Source organism: Miniopterus natalensis, chromosome X (genome assembly GCF_054644295.1).
Source record: "Miniopterus natalensis isolate mMinNat1 chromosome X, mMinNat1.hap1, whole genome shotgun sequence".
NCBI lineage: Eukaryota > Metazoa > Chordata > Mammalia > Chiroptera > Miniopteridae > Miniopterus > Miniopterus natalensis.
Genome location: NC_142103.1, coordinates 16,639,644 through 16,662,314, shown reverse-complemented (window position 1 = coordinate 16,662,314; position 22,671 = coordinate 16,639,644). Strand labels below are relative to the sequence as shown.

General features: G+C 46.9%; 1 protein-coding gene across 6 annotated transcripts in view; it reads right to left on the bottom strand.

The window, feature by feature from the left end:
* SEPTIN6 (septin 6) overlaps nucleotides 1–1,969 on the bottom strand; it is a 61,784-nt gene extending 59,815 nt beyond the window's left edge. For 4 of the 6 annotated variants that reach the window (XM_016202696.2, XM_016202695.2, XM_016202694.2 and 1 more), the window contains exon 1: nucleotides 1,812–1,968. In XM_016202696.2, the coding sequence (XP_016058182.1) occupies nucleotides 1,812–1,841 (30 nt within the window). In that variant the 5' untranslated portion in view covers nucleotides 1,842–1,968. Of the gene's footprint in view, nucleotides 1–1,811 lie in introns of all 6 variants that reach the window. The other 2 variants (XR_015716479.1, XM_016202693.2) reach the window with 1 other exon arrangement.
* Between the last annotated feature and the right edge of the window lie 20,702 nt (nucleotides 1,970–22,671).

The following is a 22,671-nucleotide window of genomic DNA, read 5'->3' as shown; positions in this document are numbered from 1 at the left end:
AAATCATTAGCATCCTTTTTTGGTCACTAAGGATGGGGCAAGTGTAATCTAGGAGACTAGTTCTTCTACTTAAGCCATGCCACGTCTAAAATACAGGTAAACGAGGAGAAGAAAAGCACTCTGGGAACCCTCAAAACACTTAAAGTAATAGATATTACAGTGCCAAGCTTGGGGAAAAGAGAACTCTCTCAGTTTTCCTTATCCCAGTGCATCCTATCTACTCTGAGTTCTTCCACATCATGAGTACATAAAGAGCTCCGTGCCGGGGTCTGCAGGGTTAGGGGGAGGTTCCAGAGTAATAACTCTGCCCTTCCAAACAGGGACAAGAGGGTGGAATAAATGCATACGCATCCTGAAGAGAAAACACATGGATTCCAGATTCAGATTTTAAAAACAAATCAATTTTAATTACACCAAATATCTAGAGGCTGTTTTTTTTTGCACTGGAATTGCCTTGCACAGACTATTTCCTTAGTAAGTAAAACAGGTTTTAAAACATGTGTGTGTGTGTGTGTGTGTGTGTGTGTGTGTGTGTGTGTGTGTGTGTGGAGATTTTCATCAAGTAGTATTTGGTGTCATGGGATTTGACCTACCTCAATTTCACTCTCCTTCCTGGCCTCAGGGTGCTGGTAATTGTGGGCTTCTGAAAATTCCAGAAACCCATGGATGAACAGAAAGGCTAGGTTGTTCCCCCAAATGGAATCATCCCCTCCCTTTGCAACCAAACTTCTGGTCTAAAACAACAAACAGGGAGCCTCGGGTCACTTCAACATGATTTACGTGTATATCTCAGGCTGGAACACTTTAGTTCTTTAACTGAAGATTTTTTTTTTTCCCCTAGAGTCTGTTGCCAACAAAAAGAGAGACAGCGCCGTTTTTGCAAACCTCACAGTTATTTTCCTGAGTCCCCATAGAAAGAAGCCAGCTCCACAGGTTTTGGCACACAAGCCCAGTTCCGCTGAACACACACCATCACAGACCCCCGGAGGCCCGCACAGCCCAGGTCAGGTGCTCAGAAACCTGCCCAAATACGCAGCCAGCCACCTACAGGCCAGCGGACTGCACCCCACACAGACGCGCCAATGGGACCCAGAGGCACGCAGCACAAGCACAGAGGCGTTTGGACGCACAGCCTGAGGTGAGCACACTCAGAGAAACTGGCCAACTCATCTAGGGTCGGAGGGCAGCGGGGTGCCGCCGCCCGCGGCGCGGGGAGGCACGAGTGCGCGCGCGTGCACTCGGACGCGCACAGTGCTCCACACTCACAGGCGCAGTCACATATGTAATGCATATGGAGGACCCCTCCCCCCGCCAGTCACTTCCCCGCCCCCCTCACCGCTCACCGCCTCCTGCCCCGGGCTAACCCCAGGCCCGGGCCCCTCTTCCTAAGGAGGCCGGTCCCGGAGGGCGGCTACGCGCAGGGGCGCGGCCCCGCGCTCTAGAAGCCCGGCCAGGGTGCCGGAGTCGCGGAGGGCTGGGCGGCTCGTGCAGCCATTCATTCGGCAACGCCCCACTGGCGGGACAGCGGCTGCAGCGAGGGAAGCGGCGGCGCTCACTGCAGATACTGGGCAATTCAAGTTCGGCCGCCGGCCCTCAGCCTTGGCCAAGCCTCCCACCCGCCCGCCGCCGCCGCGTTCTTGGGGACAGGCTGGGGGACTGAGACGCTGATCGCGGGAGCAGAAGTCCCGCCGCACCTCGGCACCTGGATGCTGCCCACTGCCCTCCTCGCGAGGGCGGCGGCGGTGGCCAGGTCTCCCCCCGCCCTGCCCAGGCCCCTGGTCCGGGTGCTGGCACCCAAGCCCTGCACTCACCACCTGGCGAGCTATGTCGGTCGCTGCCATCGCTCCTGCGTCCGCCAGGGCTGCCACGGGCGCCGCCGCAACGGGAGCTCCAGCACAGGAAACAGTGGAGCTCCTCCGACAAAGAGAAAGTGTTACACTTCGGGCGCGACCAAGTCCTGTGGGGGAGGTGCAAGGGAGGAGCCCCCTCGCGGCTGCTCCAACCCCAACCTCCCCTCTAACGCCCACCCCCTCGGAAGAGAGGTCTGGGGAGGGGACGGATTTAACACGCCGCTTCCCCCTACCCACGCGCTTCCAGTTCTCCCTACAACCTCAATCGCTGGCCGTTGCGAAGGGGGGCGGGGGCTCCCCTCCGTGACCACGTCCTGCCCCCCCCCGCCACTGGGTTCCGTGGTACGTCCCGACCTCTGCTGAATTGTCACACCCCCCTGCTCTCGCCTTACATCCCTGAGTCCCCAGACCCCCGGAGGCTGGAGGGGAGCCCCCGCCCCTCTCCCTCCCGCGCACAGCTCAGCGGCTGAGCTCTGCAGTCCTCTCTCTCTCCCCAGCCCCCTGGACCCCTCTTCCTCTCCACCGAGATATCAGGGTGCTGGGATGCAAGCCCCTGCCACTGGAGTCTCGATGCTCCACCACACCTGACTCGCCCCCCCTCCCCCCGCAATCGTGGCCCTGGAGTGTTGCTGAGGCCAGATGGGGGCAGCTGCTGCGGCACCTGCAGCTCCATAGTGGAGCTTAGAAAGGGGACGCTGGGGGGAGCCGCCCTGCCGCCCTGCAACTGAGCTGTGACGTGCGGAGTCCGAGGCCAGCAGTCCAGAGACCAAGCGCCCCTTCTGCCCTGGGATTTCTAAGCCTCGGGTACTGTGGTCTGTCATGCCGTGGAGCCGAGTCACCACTGTTAGGTACTTAACACAGACCGGCCCCATGCCTCCTCTCCCACCCAGCCCCAGATGGTCAGCTTGGGAGCCGAGGTTCAGACCGCCCACCCCTCCCTGCCTTGCCCAGACCAAAGGGGAGTTAGAGGAGGGGCTTGGGGATGAAGATCAGCAGCTCTGTGGAGAGGGATAGTCCGGAGTGAGGGGGAGGGGCTGCCTCCTGCGGCTCTGTCCCGCCCCCTGATTGCCCCCTAACCTTGGGTGAGCCCAGGAGAACCTCCGAAGGCAGAGGCTGTGCCTGTCTGATTTCCTTTCCCTCCTGGCCATCCACCATCGCGGGTCCCCTCCTTTACCCTTGGCACCTCTCCAGCCCTGATTCCCCCTTCCTTCTCCCCTGGGAGTGGCCCCTTGCTAGTTCCCTGGGACTGGCGAACCCTGACAGATTTGGCGTGCCAGAGACCCGAAGGGGCGGAACACTCCAGTCCTCAAAAGGGCAGATGCTCTGGTCTCAAAAGGGGACCCAGACCCTAGAGAGGCACGTGGGACCGCGGGGGGGGGGGGGCGGAGGGAGGAGAGGCAGGCTTATGGGCAAAATACTGGGTCCGCAGGGGGTCCAGGATGGGGGCACGGGAGATGACCCGGCAGCAGCCCAAGGCGGGAGCAGCAGAGGGGGAGGCAGGAGGGAAGAAAGCAGCAAAACAGGAACCAGGGGGAGAGAGGGAGAAGGGAGGCAACCCAGTGGCCTGGGCCTGTGGGAAAGGAAAGGCTGCAGAGAAATGGGGTGGCCACATGAGGCGCTTTTCTGGACCTTGATTCCACCTGCCAGGGCAGTGCTTCTCACCCCTGTTTTGGGAAGCTTCTTAAGTGCAAAGTGCACCTGGAGAGCGAACAGTCTGCACAATGCATCCCCAGTGCCTAGCTCGGGGCCTGGCACTCAGGAAGCAACAGATTAAGCGTGTCCTGAACAGGAGGCCAGAGGATTTGGATGCGTGTGGGGGAGTGGGCATACAAAAGAAAGAAGAGACGTAGGAAGGCTGTGTAGGAGGAACCGTTGGAAGGCTGGGCCCGGATCGGATGGGGGCGGGGAGTCAGAGTTGACTGGCCGCTTCGAGGATGGTCTTCCCTGGCAAAGGCTGGAGCGCCGTGGACCGGGAAGGGCCAGAGGTTACTACTTCTGTTCTGGACACGGGGTTGGGTGGTGGTGAGACCAGGAGCACGCATTTGGAAGCCAGAACTGAGAGCTGATACCCAGAGTGGGGGAGGGTCTGCAGAGCTGGGCAGGTGGAGTACTGGGCTCCAGGGAACCCCGCCTTCCTCCGGGTGTTCTGCCCTCCCGCTTTAGTGCTCCCTGCTAACCAAAGCTCCGCAGATTTCAGCCCAGCGCCTTAGCGCAGAATCCTTAGTAGCCGGCCAGTGTGCCCCACTCTGCCCTCCTGTCCCTAGGGACCCTCAGAACTTCCCGGAGTCCTCCTCCTCCGAAACACTGGATCTCTCAGGCTAGAACCAAGTGTGTAATTCAAGTCTCCAGCAACCCTTTCATCAATCCAAGACCTGCCACCTGCATCTGCAACCCCCCCGGGGGGGGGGGCTGGGCCTCCCAGTTTCCTTGGGGTGTGGGTTGGTGTTGATGTATGAGGAGGTGTGCCTTTGTATGTCAGTGTGCTTGTCTGCTGTGTCTGTTTCAGTATGTGTCAATGTGTGTATATTTACTCCTATGCATTTACTCCTATGTTTGTATTGGTGCATGTTGGCCAGTGTGTGTGTATTTCAGTATGTCTGTATCAATGTGTATGTCAGCATGTAATTTCAGTGCATCGGTGAGTATGTAAAGGTGTGTATTGCAGTATTGTGTGTTGCTCTGTGTCAGTATGTACATGTCACTGTGTGTATTGGCATATGTGTCAGTGTGTGTATGTCAGTGTGCATGGGTATGTGTAGAGAGGTTTTTAGCTCACTATGTTCTGGGCTTCACATACCTTATCTCACTCAATGCAGTGGGCCAATAACTGAGAGATGTGGATTATGTTTATTTCAACAAAGAGGTTGGAAACTCACTGGGTTTGTGTCTCCCAGTCTTTGGTGCTGGGTGGACAGGAGGACTCTCGTGAGTGGTCAGTTTCTTCCGTGATGAGTTTGACCAAAAGATCCACTTCATGCCCTGGCTGGTGTGGCTCAGTTGGTTAAGCATCATCCTGTGCACGGAAAGGTCTCCGGTTTAATTCCTAGTCAGGGCACATATCCAGGTTTCAGGTTTTGTCCCTGGTCAGGATGCATCCAGAAGGCAACTGATTGATGTTTCTCTCTCCCTCCCTCCCCCCCCTCTTTCTCTCCCTCTCCCCCTCTCTCTTCCTCTCTCTCTAAAATCAATTTTTTAAAACATCTCCTTCATGAAGAGGCATTGTGGACCCTTGGGCACTACCATGAACAGAACATGTGTTCGTGTTCCATGTGTCCTCAAGGGGTCCCTTGGGCCCAGCACAGTGTCTGGCAGGTGCTCAATCAAAGTTTGTTGAATGACTAAATGAATGGAAGCATGTAAATGTGGTGTTTTCAGTGACTCCACTGTCCTTAAGGAAGCTGGAGCAAGCAGCAGACTTCCCAGAGCCAGCAGGTGACTGTCATTAGCATGCTGATGTTTGTGGAACCAGACTCCCCGGGGAGGGGAAATGGCCACCCCTGCTGAAAGGAAGTGGGCCCTAATTGGAGCCAAGCTTTAGGAAGGTCACCCTGACTGCTGGGGTAGGAGGTACTAAGACTGGAGGGGGGGCAGCGAGGGGGAAGAGGGCAGTGAAATGGAGCTAAGAGCTCAGGAAAGGGCTTTGTCCCAAAACCGCTTCTTTTGGAAAGAGAAGGATTCGTCGAGTTGGTCTGAAGTGAAGAAACTGAGAATGATCTGAAAAGTAAGACCAAAGAGTGGGAGGAGGGGGACAAGGAGAAGCGGAGGGGAAATGATCTGGGATTAACCAAATCCAGACAGTGCAGATAGAATCTGAAATCCAGTTAAGGGGCTAAATCAAGGTGAATTAAGGACTCCTTTGTGCACTTACCTGCTGCCCTTGCTTTCGCATTTGTTTATTCTGGTGGTTCTCAGAATGTGGTCTTTGGAGCAGCAGCAACAGCAGCACCTGGGAAGTTATTAGGAATGCAAATTCTCAGCCCTGCCCCCAGCCTACTGAATCAGCACCTCCATGACTGGGACCCAGCACTCTGTGTTTGAGCAAGTCCTCCAGGGGTTTCTAATTTAAGTTAAGGTTTGAGAACCACTGGTTTATCTGAAATCTAGCCGCGGAAGGATGAGACACAGGACTGATAAGGTTTGGCAGGATATCAAGGGAAAAGTTTGAAGCCTGGGCTGTAACAGTAATGGTAGATCCTGGCAGCATAAGGGTATGGAGTGCCTAGGGCTGGGGAAGGGGTGCAAAAAGGGTGGAGAGGGGACCCCTGTAGGGAGCTGTGGGGTTCTAAAGGTAAACTTTGCCTCCTTTGCAGTTTTACTCCTTTATTTCACAAATATGCCCTGAGCCCCCACTGTACATTAGCCACTATGCTAAGTGCCAAAGAACTCCAGAAAAAAAAAAAAAAAGGGTGACAAGGACCCCTACCGTGACCTGACAGAGTTCCCAGGCCGGTTGCCAGACAGCTCCACAAACAACCAGTAATGTGATAAGCAATATAATCAGTCTGGAGCAAGACCCTGGGGAGGCAGGAACCCAGAGAGGTGAGGGGAGGCACCTCGAAGCAGAGTCATTTGGATAGTCTTGGTATATGAGTAGGGGTTTATCTGGCCAGCAAGGGGGGCGGGACAGTACAAGATCAGCATGTGTAAAATCACAGAAAAAAAGGACAGAGAACAGTTAGGGAATTGCAAGTCTCGGCCTGCCAGAGAGAGTGCTAGAGGGGGCACAGTGGCTGTAAATGATGCTGGAAGATAAGATGGAGTCAGATCACCTTGGCTGGTGTTGTCAGTGGTTAGAGCATCGGCCTGCACATGCGAGAGGCAACCAATCCACGTGTCTCTCTCACACCGATGTTCCTCCCTCCCTCCCTCCCTCCCTTCCACTCTCTCTCTCTAAAAAAAATGGAAAATATCCCCATATGAAGATTTAAAAAAAGGGGGGGAGTTCAGATCTGGAAGGTCTCATTGGTCCTGCCAAAGAGCTTAGATTTTATGTCCCAAAGTAGGGGTTCTCAAGCCGTGCTCTCCAGGGACAATGCCTGCTCACTCTGGAACCATACCCAGTGCAAATGGGATGGATGCTCACAGTAAAAATAAATAAATAAATAATCGGTTAATGGGTAGAAATTTCTCTATTTTAACCATAAATTTTCCCTAAATCTTTGACAGATGCTCCTGCTTATCTGCTAGCACGCAACAAAACAAATGAACGAGTAGCAAACGAATATTAAACAGACAATCCCAGGATGGATCATGCTTAATTCGACAGTTAATTTTTTCATGGACATCTGTGCTTATGGCTATGATCTTATACTGCACACACACACAGTACAGACATATTTTCTGCTAGTAGAAGTGTTCTTTTGAAAAGACTTTCATTTCACATGATGCGATTTAATAGATCAGTTATGTCATGGCATCCCGATGCTGTACCACCTGAACCAGTTGGAGAAACTAATTGTTCCTTAGATGGCAAGGAGCCACTGAAGGGTTTGAGCAGGGGAGTGATAGGAACATACTTGCAATTTTGAAAGGTCACCCTGGCTCCAGTTTGGGGAATAGATTGACACAGAAAGCGATTAAAGCAGTTAGAACTCAGGAGTCAGAATACTATTGTAGCAGTTCTGGCTAGAAATGATGGTGATGGTCACAGTGACATTGGAGTGGAGTGGCATAGAGGGAACAGAGTCAGCATTAAAAGGGGCCACCATTAAGGACCTTGTGTGCCATGCTAAGGATGCTGAAATTTCAACCTTTAGGGACTAAAGAGCCTTTGAAGCTTGCTTTCTTTTCTTTTCTTTTTTTAAATAAGTTTGTATTGATTTCAGAGAGACCAAGGGAGAGGGAGAGAGAGATAGAAACATCAATGATGAGAAAGATGCCTCCTGTACACCCCCTACTGGGGATCAAGCCCGCAGCCCAGGCATGTGTCCTGACCCAGAATCGAACCGTGATCTGGTTCATAGATCGATGCTCAACCACTGAGACACGCCTGCTGGTGAAGCCATGTTTCTTAATGGATGGTGCCTGAACCAACTGCAATAGACTCACCCATAGTACTTCTTATAAATGGAGAGGCCTAGACCGCACCTTGGACCTGCCAAATCAGACTCATATGGAGAAGTATGGGTTTGTTACAAGCTTTCCAGGTGGTTCTGAGCGACATCACAGCTGGAGAACCACTGCATGAATGGTTTTTGAGCAGTGGCATGACACAGCAAGATCTACGTTTACACCAATTACTTGAGCCACCACATGAAGGTATGGCTGAATGAGGGCAAACTTGGGACAGGGAGACCAGTTAGGAGACTACTGTGATAACCCTAGTCTGGCTTTACACATTGGGCAAGAGCCAGAGCTCAAGAGAAGGCTGGGCTTGCTGCCCACATCATGATATACTAGGTCTCCTTAGCCCCCGATTCACTCACACTGATGTAGACAAATGATACAATTTTGTGTTTCCTCAAACAATTCTTGTTTGCCAAAATTAGTCCGCAGAGGTCTTCCTAGAGTCACAGAGTTAATCTAAGATGTGTAATCCTGTAAAATGCACTGCATACCTACTATTCCTAGGGCACTGCCCTGGGCACTGTGGGAGGTATAAAAAAATATAAGGGATGGCTTCCGTCCTCAAGGTACTTACTGTTTAAGTGGGGAGTCTAGACAGATACCCACTAAAAGTCAAGTAGTTGTCTGGCCGGCATGGCTCAGTGCTTGAGCATCCACCTATGAACCAGGAGGTCACAGTTCAATTCCCAGTCAGGACGCCTGCCAGGGTTTCAGGCTCGATCCCCAGTGAGGTGTACAGGAGGAAGCCAATCAATCACTCTCATCATTGATGTTTTTTTTTCTCTCTCTCCCTTCCTCTCTCTAAAATCAATAAAAACATTAAAAAATAAATAAAAGTTAAGTAGTTAATGCCAGATGTGTCATAAGGCAGTGTCCAACATATGGTAGAGACAATAAATATCAGCGCTCTGTTTCTCTACCTGGTGGTAGTCACATGGGTGTTTGCTTTATAAATATTGGTCTTTGCTATATCTTTATGCTTTAGGAACTCTTCTGGGTGTGTTACATTTCACAAGATAAAGTAAGGTTAAGAAAGGTAAGAAGTTCTGTGAGTTGAAGGACATTAATCAGCAGCCCATAGACATGGTACAGAATCTAGAGAAACAAGGTCTCTATCTTGCAGTCCTCTACAGATGAACCACAAGCCCTGTGAAAGGACTAAACTAAGACACAGATGGATAAAATATGGTAATAACACCTTGCGAGATACTGGCTTCACCATCACCACCATTAGTCATTGATTAAAATAAGGTCTTTGTTTGTATCAATCTCTCAACACTTTGCATTTAGATACTGATTTATCTTTGTATCCATACACATGTGCATATGAACGTGAGGGCTTGCACGCATACACATGCATACACACAAAGAACATCTTAGTCCAAAACAGACTTTATGGGTCAAAAATTAGGAATAAAATATCAGGTTCAAAAGAGAATTCAAATGCTATTGCTAGTGGATTAACATAATTGTTGTGATTAAGCTTTAAATATGATTCTTAGCTTCCTGGAAGCCATAGCAAAAGGAGAAACACTAGCTGGCCTACTTTTATGTATTTCCTATACGAAAGGATCACTAAGTGATTTATTGGTCCCACAAATATTAATCGAGTACCTATTGTGTGCCAAGTCTTCGACTAGGTGCTGAAGATCAATGGTGAGCAAAAACAGACTTGGTCCTTGCCTTCATGGAGTTTATGATCTAGTAGGAAAGACAGACAAATAATCAAATAATCACGCACATAAATGCAAAAATATAACTGTAATAAGAGCAATTAAGGGGATGTTTATTATGCCCTGAGAACCTATAATGGTAGGGGGTGGTGGTGAAGATTTGACTCAGCCTAGCATGAGGTTTCCAAATTCATACAGTTGTTTTTTTAATGAGGAAGCAAGTAAGTATAGCTTATCTGAAGAAAAAAAAGCCATAAATATTCATTATGACTTAATGTCAGAACTTGTTTTCTAACTTGGTTCTTATTTAATGTTACAGATAATGTTATCTTTTTACTCAATTAGAGTTTACATTAAATATTATTTTGTATTAGTTTCAGGTGTATGGCATAGTGGTTAGACAATCACCTATGCCCATGTCATGGGTCGACGCTCAACCACTGAGCCACAACAACTGGATGAAGTTTGCTTTCATATGATATTCCCCACTCTCCCTCCTTGACCGGAGCCTATAACACTTATGTGGCCTTTGCTGAACTGGAATAGTATTGAGGGTTTTTATGACCATGGCAGGTTATTAGTTAACGCCATGCTCCATATTGTGGAACTCAGGGACTCAACAGAGTGCTTTTTGACATGTTAGCAAATAGTCAAAACTGCTTTCTGAGGAAGATCCGTGCTTCACTGTAAGTAGTTTCATGGCCTACTCCAGAGGTCCTATGACCTTCCATTTAGGTGAGGCCAGAGGTCAAGCTTCTCAACTTTCATAAGAGAACATACCAGCCACAACCTCTATTGGTTTCCAAAATAAATAGATTTCTTTCAATAAACAATAGAGATAAAATACTAGTTCTCTAAGCCCTTATCAGAGATTACAGGTTTAAATCACCTTCCATGTAGTTCTGATCACAAATCTAGACAAGAAAACTGATATTTTGGGAAAGTTTGTTTAAAGTGGGGTGTCCACAGTTTTTTCCATTGTAGGTCGCATAATAATAAACTTAGCTATGTACAGGCCACATAAATGGATAGTGATAGTGAAATATGGCTTATTGGCTATTCCACAATATGGATTGTTGGGACAGTAACACAAAAGCATACAAAAAAGTTTAACTGTATTTACGCAAAAGTGTGTATTTATAGGCCTATTGTTGATCATTGGTCAATTTTGATTGATTCAATGAGAGTAGAACACTGATATTTAACAAAATGAACTGCGGAAGTGGGAGCTATTCAGTCTGGGCCTTTCTCATGCTGATTCCAAAGACAGACTCCCAATAGGGCTTCACTTTTGTTAGTTTTAAGAAAGAGAACACACTTCAGCTGCATCAGGAAGACCTTAACCTTGTCTAGACCTTGGCCATCCCACCCAAGTGGTTGGGATACTGTTTACCTGAAAAATTCTTGGTGGATCCAGTTAACTGAGCTGAATGTTGATACACGATAGTGGTGGGTTTGATAATTTAGTCATGGCAGAGTATAAGTAAATAAATGACAGCCCAATATTTGTACTCTCAAGGCAACCATAAGATGTCTTTTAAATTGTATTTTGTTTGTTTGTGAAAATAAAAGACTGTCTGTACTAGTCAAAACCTATGAAACAGATGAATTGAGTGGTATGTGAATTAAATCTCAATAAAGCTATTATATTAGAAAAAAAACACACTTGTCAACCTGACCATCCCATCATCTTACCTTAAACTCAGTTGGGCCCTCTGCACCCTACCATGGCTTTTACACAGAATGCAGGACAGTCAACCATGTCTGGCACCTGCCAGGCATGGCTCAGGCCTGAAAGCTGGCTCTGATCCTGCTGTTACTACTCTGCTCTTTTTGGCTTACAGATTCCTGGCTCTGCATGTCTAGCCTAAGGTAAGAGACTCCCTCCTCCAGTCCTGGGCTCTTGGGATCCTGTTGTCTAAACTCTCCTCTGCACCCCTCCCCCCACATACAGGGAAGGAAATCCTCACAAATGTAACTTATTTTCCACCAAACATAGTGCAGCATTCTTCAAAATCTACGAATGCATCGAAGACAAGACAGCTCAGCAATGGAAAATGAGTGGTTTCCAGTCACCATCTGCCCAATCCACATGTCCAGTTGGAGCCTGCATTTCCTTGAACAAATCAATAGGGCTTTTGTTTGTCCCCTACAGTTTCAAGTTCAGTGTGTTCAGATGTCTCATCACATCCCTAAAAAAATATAATCCTGTGAATCACCGGAGGTCTCACAAATTGGATTTGGGGACACTTTTATTCCAAACAGTCCTTGATTGGAGATGGCAGCTCAGTAAATCTCCATGCTTAGGATCAATCTCTTCTAAATAGCTCATAAACTGCTCATGATCAAAGACATGAGCACAGAGAAAGTTCTTCATTGCTTTCTCCATCACATCATGTGGTGAACTGGATTTGCAAAATTCATGGCATGAGGTATGAGGCAATGACAGCTGGGCCCACCAAATTTCTCTTGGCTTGAAGACATTATTTAAATCATGTTTGCCTTTCAAAGAAGATGCTCCATATATAGCAAGTGAACTTTTCCATGTTTAGAACTTTTTCAAGTCCTTACTTTGAGCTGGTCAGAAGCTCCTAATTCATGTGGGTTGGCATTTAAAAAAAGCACAGACTCTGGAGCCATACCCCTTTGGTTTTAAATCTCCGTATGCCTCTTGCTAGCTATGTGATCTTAAGCAAAATGCTTAACGTTTTGTGCCTCAGATTCTTCTTTCCATGTAAGATTCAGATAATGATCATAAGAGTACCTATGCTATGGTGCTGTTATGAGGATTAAATATGTTTAAATTTGTAAAATGCTTTGAACAATACTGGCATACAGTGAATGCTGTAAGTATTCATTGTTAAGTAAATTAGGTTAGTTATTTTTGCTAAAAATCTAAGGCAGGCATACATACCTCCTGCCGCTTTCCCAGGCAATGTTTGGGTGTGCAGGCTTCATGTTAGACACCCTGGATAAGGGATATACGATTCATGCCCTCTCTTATATACTCTAAGTTCTATTCTTCAGTCAAATTAGACCACTTGAAATCTATATATTTGGTAGTCTTTGCAGGAAACACCTTCCCTGAGTTTTACTTCAAATGCTAGGTCTTCAACTTTCTTCAAAGATCGTTACAATAGTCACATGAAATGCTTTCTGCTGACTATTTTAAAAATGTTGAGGACAATATCCAATATAGCACATATTTGCACCTCCAGGCAAAAGCTCTTCTCTGAGTTCCAGCTTCATGTATCCAACTGCCCATCTGGCATCTCCATTTGGATATTTCAAAAGAAACAAACTCAAAAAATCTAAGAAAAAACACATCATTTCCTCCCCTCTCGACCTTCAACCTGATTTTCATCCAGTGTTCCACTTCTCAGAAAGTGGTAGCCTCACTTATCCTGTCCATATGTCAGAATCAAAGAGTCATCCTTGATCCATTCCTAGATATACACTCAAGAGAAATGAAAACATATGTCCACACAAAGACTTGTACATGAATGCTCATAGCAGTGTTAATCATAAAAGCCAAAAAGTGGAAACAACCCAAATGTTCATCAATGGATGAATGAATAAAATGCGGTATGTCCCCAGTAGGGGCCGTGCAGGAGGCAGCTGATCAATGACTCTCCCTCATCAATGATGTTTCTCTCTTTCTCTCCCTCTCTCTTCCTCTCTTTGAAATCAACAAAACATATTTTTTAAAAATATCCACTGTGGGCAAGGGTTGAGAAAATGAGCACTCTCATACTCTGGCTACTGGGTGTGTAGATTGCTATGTCCTACGTGGAAGACAATTGGACCTTCAAATGTTTACTGTTAGGCCCCACAATTCTACCCTTGAAAATTTATTCCAAGAAAATGATCACTCGTGTGCATAATGGCATACACAGGAGGATGTTTAACGAAGCACTGTCTGTAATAGGAGAAGGTTGAAAACTAGCTAAATGTTTAACAATAGGATATTAGTTAAATCACGGTGCATTCATCCAAAATGATTAATATGTTCATAATAGAATCTTGAGTAAAAATAAGAAGTTACTAAAAACTGTGATGGAAAGATCCTAGATTTTCTATTTAAATAGTATATAATATAGATATCTAAATTCAAAAACTGCAAAGATAAATACCAAGTTATTGACTATGAGTTTCTTCTGGAGTCTTTTTATCCTATATAGTTCTATGTTGTGTTAAAATCTTTTATGAAATGTACTCACGTATTGCTTACATAATTGAAGAACTTTCAAATAAAAAAAGAAAAAGATAGAACATCAAAGGTAAATATACATATATATGACCATTTGTATTATATATATATTTGTACTATGTGTGTGTGTGTGTGTTCAGATCATATATATATGTATATATATCAGATCATATATATATATGAACTGAACTGCCCTAGCTGGTTTGGCTCAGTGGTTAAAGCTTCGGCCCTCAGACTGAAGGGTCTCAGGTCGGATTCCTGTCAAGGGCACATGCATCGGTTGCAGGCTCGATCCTCAGCCCCGGTCTGGGAGCGTACCGGAGGTAACCAATCGATGTGACATCGGTGTTTCTCTCTCTCTCTGTTTCCCTTCCACTCTCTCTGAAAAACAATGGAAAAAATATCCTCGGGTGAAGATTAATAAAAAAAGGATCTGAACTAATAATTATGAAGGTATTAACAGTAGTTGTTCTGGGTTGTGGGATTATGGGTGACCTTTATGATCTTTTTGCTTGCCTATATTTTCTATAATTAGCATTTATTATTTTTATAATAAGAGAACACCATAAAATATATTTCATTTAGGAAAAAACACAGATTACAATGAGAAATAGAGGCCGAGAGAAGGTTATTTATGCTGGCTAGCCAGCCCATTATCTTCTGGGAAGCAGATCTATGTTGGGGACCACATTTTCATCAGAAGGTTGCTTAGTGACCATAGAACCAGAGCAAAGGGCTTAGCTAGAGGGCTTTAATGTCCAAAGACAGCAAGTGATGACAGCCTGATGTGCTCATCTCCCCTGCGGTGATACATTGCCTGCCCCGAATAAACTGCCTTTAGAACAGCCTGACACACCTGGTGCCCCAAGAATCTACCCCAAGATTGTTCCACCCCATTGCACTGGACCCTCCCTGCTTGTGTGCAGCTTAACTTCACCTGACCATGTCTCTGACTGACAGGAAACTCTCAGCTCCGCAAAGTTTCAAATCTGCCTGGATTCATAATCCTGTACTCCCAGGGCTCATACTAGATTGCTGCCCTGGCTCTAGTCCCATCCTGAGACACACATACATTTTTGTCCTTAAATTCCAGGACACATCCCTGTGGCGTTATACTAAAGTACACACATCATAAGTTATAGATCAATGAATTTTTAAAATATGTTTTTAATAATTTCAGAGAGAGGAAAGGAGAAGGAGAGATAGAAACATCAATGATGAGTCATTGATTGGCTGCCTCCTGCATGCCCCCTACTGGGGATCGAGCCTGCAACCCAGGCACGTGCCTTGAGCAGAAATCGAACCCTGATCTCCTGGTTCATAGGTCGAAGCTCGACCACTAAGCCACACCGGCCAGGCTAAATCAATGAATTTTTACATACTTTTACATACACCTGTATCTATGTATCCAATTCATGATGTAGGCCAATTCATGACCCCAGAAGTCTCCCTCCTGACCCCTCCCAGTTTATCTCCCCAAACCAATTCTCTGACCTCTCTAGCACCTTACATAAACATGTTTTTTACTAGCTCTTGTGGGTTTCTCTTACCCGCAATCTGAGAGTCCTAATTCAACGTGTTTCAGACTGTAAGTGGCAACCCATTAGTGGCTTTTGAAATCAATCATTTTCTTTTTCATAAAATAGAGAAAATATCAGAGGGCATCCTAGGTAATCAAGGGTATTATTTTGAAACTTTTACGATAATGTGTGTCTGTGTATGTGAGTGTGTGGATGCTAGGTCGCGATGAAAAATGCATTTTACAGTGTGGGTCACATTCAAAAATGTTTTCAAAACACTGCATGAGCTCCCACAGGGGGTGGAGGAGAATTGCTGCCCCTTCTCAGCCCCACGCCTGGAGAGCATTTCAGCTGACAGGCTATGAAGTCTCTAGGGGGACATGTGACACCTCTCTGCCCCACAGGCTTCTCTGTGAGGGGACTGGCTTGCTCCCTTCTGGGCTGAGCCTATCCATCAAGCCTCTCTGTGTCTCAGTGCATCAGGGGAGAAGACAACCAGGCCAAGCCTGGGCTAAGTTAGACAGTTGGCCCTGGGCAGCACCTCCTGATCTAGGACTGCCCTGGGGCACTGCCCTCCACCTTGCCTGGTGCGTTATCTTGGCTGCTCTAGGTGAGGTCCACGGTGGTGGAGAGGAAGGCAGCCTGGGAAACAGAGACTTTTAAAACGAGTTACATGGGGATTCTATGTACCGATCTTGCAGGTTTTGTGCAAGCTTGAAATCATTCCCAAATAAGAAATGAAAAAAAATAATTTAGAACGAATAACTGCCTTCTGGAGACTCCTTCTCTCCTATGGGCATTTCTGGCTGGGAAGGGGAGGGTAACTCTGTGACAAATGGGTAGGGGTGCTTCCTGGGGGCAACTGAAGCCTGAGTCCTCTTTGCTGCTATGAGTTCATCTCCACCGCATACTGTAGGTTTCTAGATAAATCCGATATTAATCAATATAGGTCTTACTGCCAGGTTGGGACAGTGGTTTATAGCCGGGGCAGAAACCTCCCAGATATGTGACTACTCTCTAGAAGTGCCACCCTCTGATTTGCCCCCATCTCCACTGTCTGAGAGAGGTGCACGTCCCTGTACGGGTCCAACTCCAGTCTGTCCTCAACACAGCAGCTGAGGGACCTTTTCAAAGCACAGGTGTGTCACTCCTCTATGAAAAACCCCGCAATCACCTTATCTCCTCATTGCCTTGCCATGGCATCCCAGCCTCTGTATGATCAGCCCACGCTCACCCTTCTGGTGCTTTCTCCTGGAAATGCCAGCCTTGCCCAGGAGAACAGAACTACCCCAGCTCCCCCACGTTTGGTGCAGTTTCACACATCTGTGCCATTGCTCATGTGCTTTCTTCTACTTTGGGGTTTTTTTTTTGTTTTTTGTTTTTTATGCACATGGAGTCTCTGCAGGCTTCGATGCCTGGCCCTGGTCACATGGATATTAGGGTGTCAAACCCACTTTTTCTGACCTCTGTGTCTCCTGCACATCCTGCTCTCTCTCTCTCTTTTTAATGTTTTTATTGATTTCCGAGAGAGGAAGGGAGAGGGAGAGGAAGGGAGAGGGAAAGAGAGATAGAAGCATCAGTGATGAGAGAGAGTCATTGATCGGCTGCCTCCTACACACCCCCTACTGACCAGGAATCCAATCTCAATCTCCTGGTTCATGGATCCACGCCCAACCACTGAGCCACTCTGGCCAGGCTTCCTTCTACTTTGAAAACCCTTTCTTCGTAGTTGCCTACTGCTGATTGCTTGCTTAGGTCTCACTCATTCTTTGGGACTGGGTTCAAGTGCACTTCCCCTCCACCTACAGTCTGTGCCAGGGCCCCTCCTCTGTGCTCCTATGGCACCAGCGCTTATGGCTCTCAGGAGCTCCTCATGTTGTCCTGAATTTCCTATTTGTCTGTCTCCCCTGCTAGAGGGCAAGGATCGCGTCAATCCTAGTCACCATGGGGTCCCCAGAGCCAGCACAGTGCCTGCCACACAGTGCGGGGTGTGCTCAGCAAACAGCCAGTAAACAGAACTAAACTAGTGAGTGTGAAGCAAACTGAGTCTCCCAGTGGACACGTGCGTTTACTCTGACACCGCAACCACTCACTGTCAATATGCAGTTGGCTTTCCTTTTCTTTTTTTTTAAAGTGATTTCAGAGAGAGGAAGGGAGAGGGAGAGAGAGACAGAAGCGTCAATAATGAGAGTCACTGATCGGCTGTCTCCTGCACACCCTCTACTGGGGATCGAGCCTGCAACCCAGGCATGTGCCCTGACTGGGAATCAAACTCATGATCTCCTGGATCCTACTAGGTCAGTACTCAACCACTGAGCCACACTGGCAGGGTATTGGCTTTCTGACCTTACCCCTAATTAAAGTAGACTGGGGCCTGGCCCGGTGTGGCTCAGCGGTTGAGCGTCGACCTAGGATCCAGGTGATCAGGGTTCGATTCCCGGTCAGGGCACATGCCCGGGTTGCGGGCTCGATCAATGACTCTCTCATCATTGATGTTTCTTCTCTCTCTCTCTCCCTCTCCTTTCCTCTCTCTGAAATCAATAAAGATATATTTATAAATAAATAAATAAATAAATAAATAAATAAATAAATAAATAAATAAATAAATAAAGTAGACTGGGGACCTGGGGTATGATTTGAGTCATACCTGAAAGAGTCCCCCATCTCCAACGTAGCTCCCATCTCCCTACATGGCTAAAAGGGGACTGTTTCCACTCCTCTAATGCAAATGCCCCCGGGAGAGGTAACACATTTAACTGGTATTTAGTCCTTGATCCCCATATGTGACTCCATTTACCAACTCAGTTCTTCTTCCTGATAGAAACAGCGCAAAATAGCTTGGATCCCAGGTGGTAGATGCTATGGTAGAGGTTCCTAAAAAAGAAAGAGATTCATTTTTATTCCTTCATTCTACAGATATTTATCAAGAAGCCGCTATGTAGTCAGCAGTGTGCTGGGAACTGAGGACACAGCTGAGAGAAGGGCTGACACCATCCAGCCCTCATGGAGCTCACAGTCTAATAGAAGTCAAGAGTTAAGAATTGCATATAGCCTGGCTGGTGTGGCTCAGTGGTTGAGCAGCGTCGACCTAGGATCCCGGAGATCGCAGTTTGATCCCTGGTCAGGGCACATGCCTGGGTTGCAGGCTCGATCCCCAGTAGGGGGTGTGCAGGAGGCAGCCGATCAATGACTTTCATTATTGATGCTTCTGTCTCTCTCTCCCTCTCCCTTCCTGTCTCTGAAATCAATAAAGATATATTTTTTTTAAAAAAAGAAGAAGAATCACATGCAGCCAGTTTGGCTCAGTGGTTAGATTGTCGGCCCCTGGTTGCAGATTCCCCACCCTGGTCTGGGTGCGTGTGTGAGGCAACCAATCCATGTGTCTCTTTCACATCGATGTTTCTCTCTCTCTCTTCCTCCCTCCCTTCCACTCTCTCTAAAATATAGATGGAAAAAATATCCTCTGGTGAGGATTTTAAAAAATTTATTTTTCTCGGGACATTTACAACTAGCCTACTATAGTTGGGCAAAATCATCTGACACAAATATATCATGTAATTTATCATGTGTATTGCTTTCATACCATCGTCAATTTAAAAAATCGTAGGTCGAACCATCATAAGTCGGGGACCATTTGTATAAATAACCTAAAAAGTGCATTATGATGGGAAAGAGGGGAAGTAGCAGTGGCTGGAAAGGGGTGTAGTGGAGTCGAAGCGGGGATGGTTTGTTTTTTCATGAGAATTCTGAGCAGGCTGTGATGCAAGCTCACTTGGAAGCAGCACTGGATGGTGGAAAAGGCTTGGGCTGAACCTCAGTTTATATCTCATCTCTACCAGATGGAATGAAAGTTAGAGCTCAGGCTTGGAAACTAGACTGCCTCAGCTCTAACCCCAGCTCCATACTTAGACTTCACGGTGGGGCTCTGGGCCAGTTACTTGTTGTGCCTTGGTTTCCCTTTCTGTCAAATGGGCATAATAATAGTACCCACTCCATAGGATTGCTATAAGAAATGAGATAATTCATGTGAAGTGCTTACAGCATGGAGTGCCTGGTACATAGTTAGTGCTTGCTATGCATTAGCTGCTATTTTTGTTGCTATTTGGCAGTGGCTATGTCAGTTAACCTCTCATCTGTCAATCAACCTCCCATTTAACTTATCAGTCCTCATTTGATTGCTCTAAGAGTTCAAAGTGCCTGGCACATAATAGGCATTTAGTAACAGTCAGTTTCCTTGGTTGTTTTTATACTAATACTAATATTCAACATATGAATGTCTACTATATGCTGAGCATTTAACCTATTACTTTAATTATCTCAATTATCAAGACAACCATAAGAGAAAGGTGTGAAAATGGGAAGCAAGTATCCTTAGTTTACAGATGAGGAACTTAAGGGTCAAATACATTGCAACTGGCCCAAGGGCATTTACTAAGCGGCTAAGCTGAGATTTAAACTCCTGTTTCTTTTTCAAATATTGATGCTGGAGTGGGTGGTGGCCAGTTGTTTGTGAATTCAATGGCTGATCCCTTATTGCTATGTGGCTTAAGACTGATTTTTCCTCACTGGCTGGAAAGGCTTTCTTGGTTTCCTCTAGGAGTAGGAACACTTTGCTGCCCCCTTGTGACCCATCAAGTTCTTACCTCCAGGTTCTACTTTATTGGGGGGAAAACACACAAAACTAACTGTCTTTTCTATTACAATAATTTCACTCTAGGAAAAGGGGTTGCCTTCGGAGAGGCAAGGAAAACAGGTGATTAGGCTTGCCTTTTGTTATTTATTTAGCTTTTTTTAATGCAGAGAAGAAAATGTCAGTGTCTCTCAACCAAGCAAGGTGGTGTCCCAGGCATATCTTTCCCCCAGGAAAAAAGCAAGACAGCAGCTAACATTGCTGGAGAGGGACGTTCTGATGGTCAGTTCAGGGTGGATTTCTCCAGGCAGGACTCCCAGTTTCTATCCCTGTGGAAATGTCTTCTCCCTCCATCACCATGTCTCAGCTCCCCGGAAAGCTGATACCGGTATCCCATCTGCTCCCGACCCTCACAGGCAGGATCTGGGGGATAGATGGGAGGGCTGCCCCAGCTCCTGGTTCTGCCACCATTGCCTTATTTACCTATAGGGGACCCTGGCCTGCTGGGCACATTTGCACTTCTGAGAACCTGCTTGTGGATGGGGGCAGCATGGGGGATTAAGCAGAGCCAAGCTTTCTAGGGTGTCTGGCGTGGGCACCCCACTGTCAGCCATTCATGGAATTAAGACAGTGGGCAGGTGGCTGCTACAGTGTGAAGATCCACTGGTATGAAATGGAAGGAGCAGCATGATTTCATTCATGTATTTTACATATGCACAGTTATATATTATGTTTCATATACACACATGCATGTGTATTGATGACATGTACATACCAGAGGAAATTATGTCAAAACATTAACAGTGTTTAGCATCTAAGATGTAGGATCGTGGATGGGTTTTCTCTGCACTCGCCAGTATAGTATTTTCTAAATATCCTCTAGTAAATATATGTCTGATTCTTGGTCCCATTCACCTTAACAGAAACCTGAGCAGCCAAAGGGCTTACAAGTGATAGATTTAAAAAATTCAGTCCTGTTATCTCTAAAACACATGATTAAACTAATCAGATCATGGCTACTAATTTTGGAGTTTGTGACCAAGAAGTTAGCACCTGTTTCTAGAAAGTATGGATGAGGGGACAAGATGTTGAGGTCAGTCTAGAGAAAAGAGGAACATCCCCAGTGAGGGGCATCCTGAGGACATCTACAGGGAAAGAGATGGTTCCCTCTTTCCCTCCTTTCTACTTCCATCCTTCATCTGCTGGTTCATTTACCCATTCAATCAGCAATCATTTACCAAAAACTGTGCAGGCGCTGAGCTAGGCCTTAGGGAAACAGGATGAGAAGACATGGTATCTGTCCTCAGGAAAATCACATAGAGTCAAGCATTAATTGAGGCATGTACAGGATGCTTCAGGGTCACCAAGGGACAACTGGCTAACTCTACCTGGGGGCATGGGGGCTTCACAAAGGTGAAGACAGTTGGGTCAGGTCTTGAAGGATGAGTAAGAGTTTTCCAGGCAGGCTAGGAGGAGGAAGGGCCTTCCAAGCAGAGGGAGTAGCACGGGCAAAGGTACAGAGATGTGAGGGAGCACTGTAGGATTTTTAGCTGAGAGAGTAAAATAATCAGATTGATTCATTCTTTGACCCAACATATGAGTGCTATGCACTACCCTGGGTGGTGGGGATGACAGCAGTGAAAAAACCAAATCCCTTAATTCATGGAGCTTACATTCTAGTTGGAGGATCACAAAGAGCCAAGGGATAAAAATCAAGCAGGGGATGATAACAGAGAGGGAGCAGAGGGTGGTTTTAGACAAGGGTGGTCAGAGAAGGCCCTCCTGACCAAGTCACATTTGAGCAGGACTTAATGAAGCGAGGGAGCAGGCCTGGCTAGTGAGTGGGGAAAGGTAACACCAGGCAGAGGGAACTGCAGGTGCAAAGGCCCTGGGGTGGGAACATGTTTGGTGTGATCGAAGAACAAGCAGGTGGGATTGGGGAGTACTGGAGCAGCATGAGGGGTTTGGGGTGGGGGATGAAGTTGGTAAGAGATGGGATTAGTGAGGCAGAGAAGGACCCGATCATGTAGGGGTATGTGGGCCACAGTGAGGGGTGGACATCTCATTCTAAATGGGGTGGGAAGTGTTTGCTGAGACTGCATGTTATGGTATGAGAGGAAAGTGAGGTGTCAGGATGATGCAAGGGCTTTCACCCAAGCAACTGGAAGGATGGAGATACTGTTAAGTGAGACAAAGGACACTGGAAGGAAGCTCAGGAGGACTTCAGTTTGGACGTGCTACATTTGAGAGACCCATTAGATCTCTCATGCTGAGGCTGTTGAGAAAGCAGCTGGATCTGTCTGTATGAAACCCAGAAGAGAGGTCAGGGCAGCAGGTGTCCATGCTGAGGGGCGTTTAAAGACCTAAAATGAGATGAGATCTTCGAGAGAGTGACTACATAGAATTGGTCCAAGGCCCAAGCCCTGTGACTCTCCAACCTCCACATTCTAGAAGATGAAGAGAGGAGGAGCCAGCAGGAGGCACTGAGGACTGACTGACTAGCTAGTGAGATCAAAGGAAAACCAGCAGATCCAAGGAAAGAGAGTTGTAAGGAGCACAGAGTGATCAACTATATAAAATACTGCTGAGAGATCCAGTTAGGTAAGGACTCAGAACTCACTGCTGGATTTGACAGCAGGAAGGGAAGACATGGATTACCTTGGCATGCTCCCATTTTATGGGCATGCAACCTGTGCAGTCAAGCAGGGCCCTCGTGTCAGCA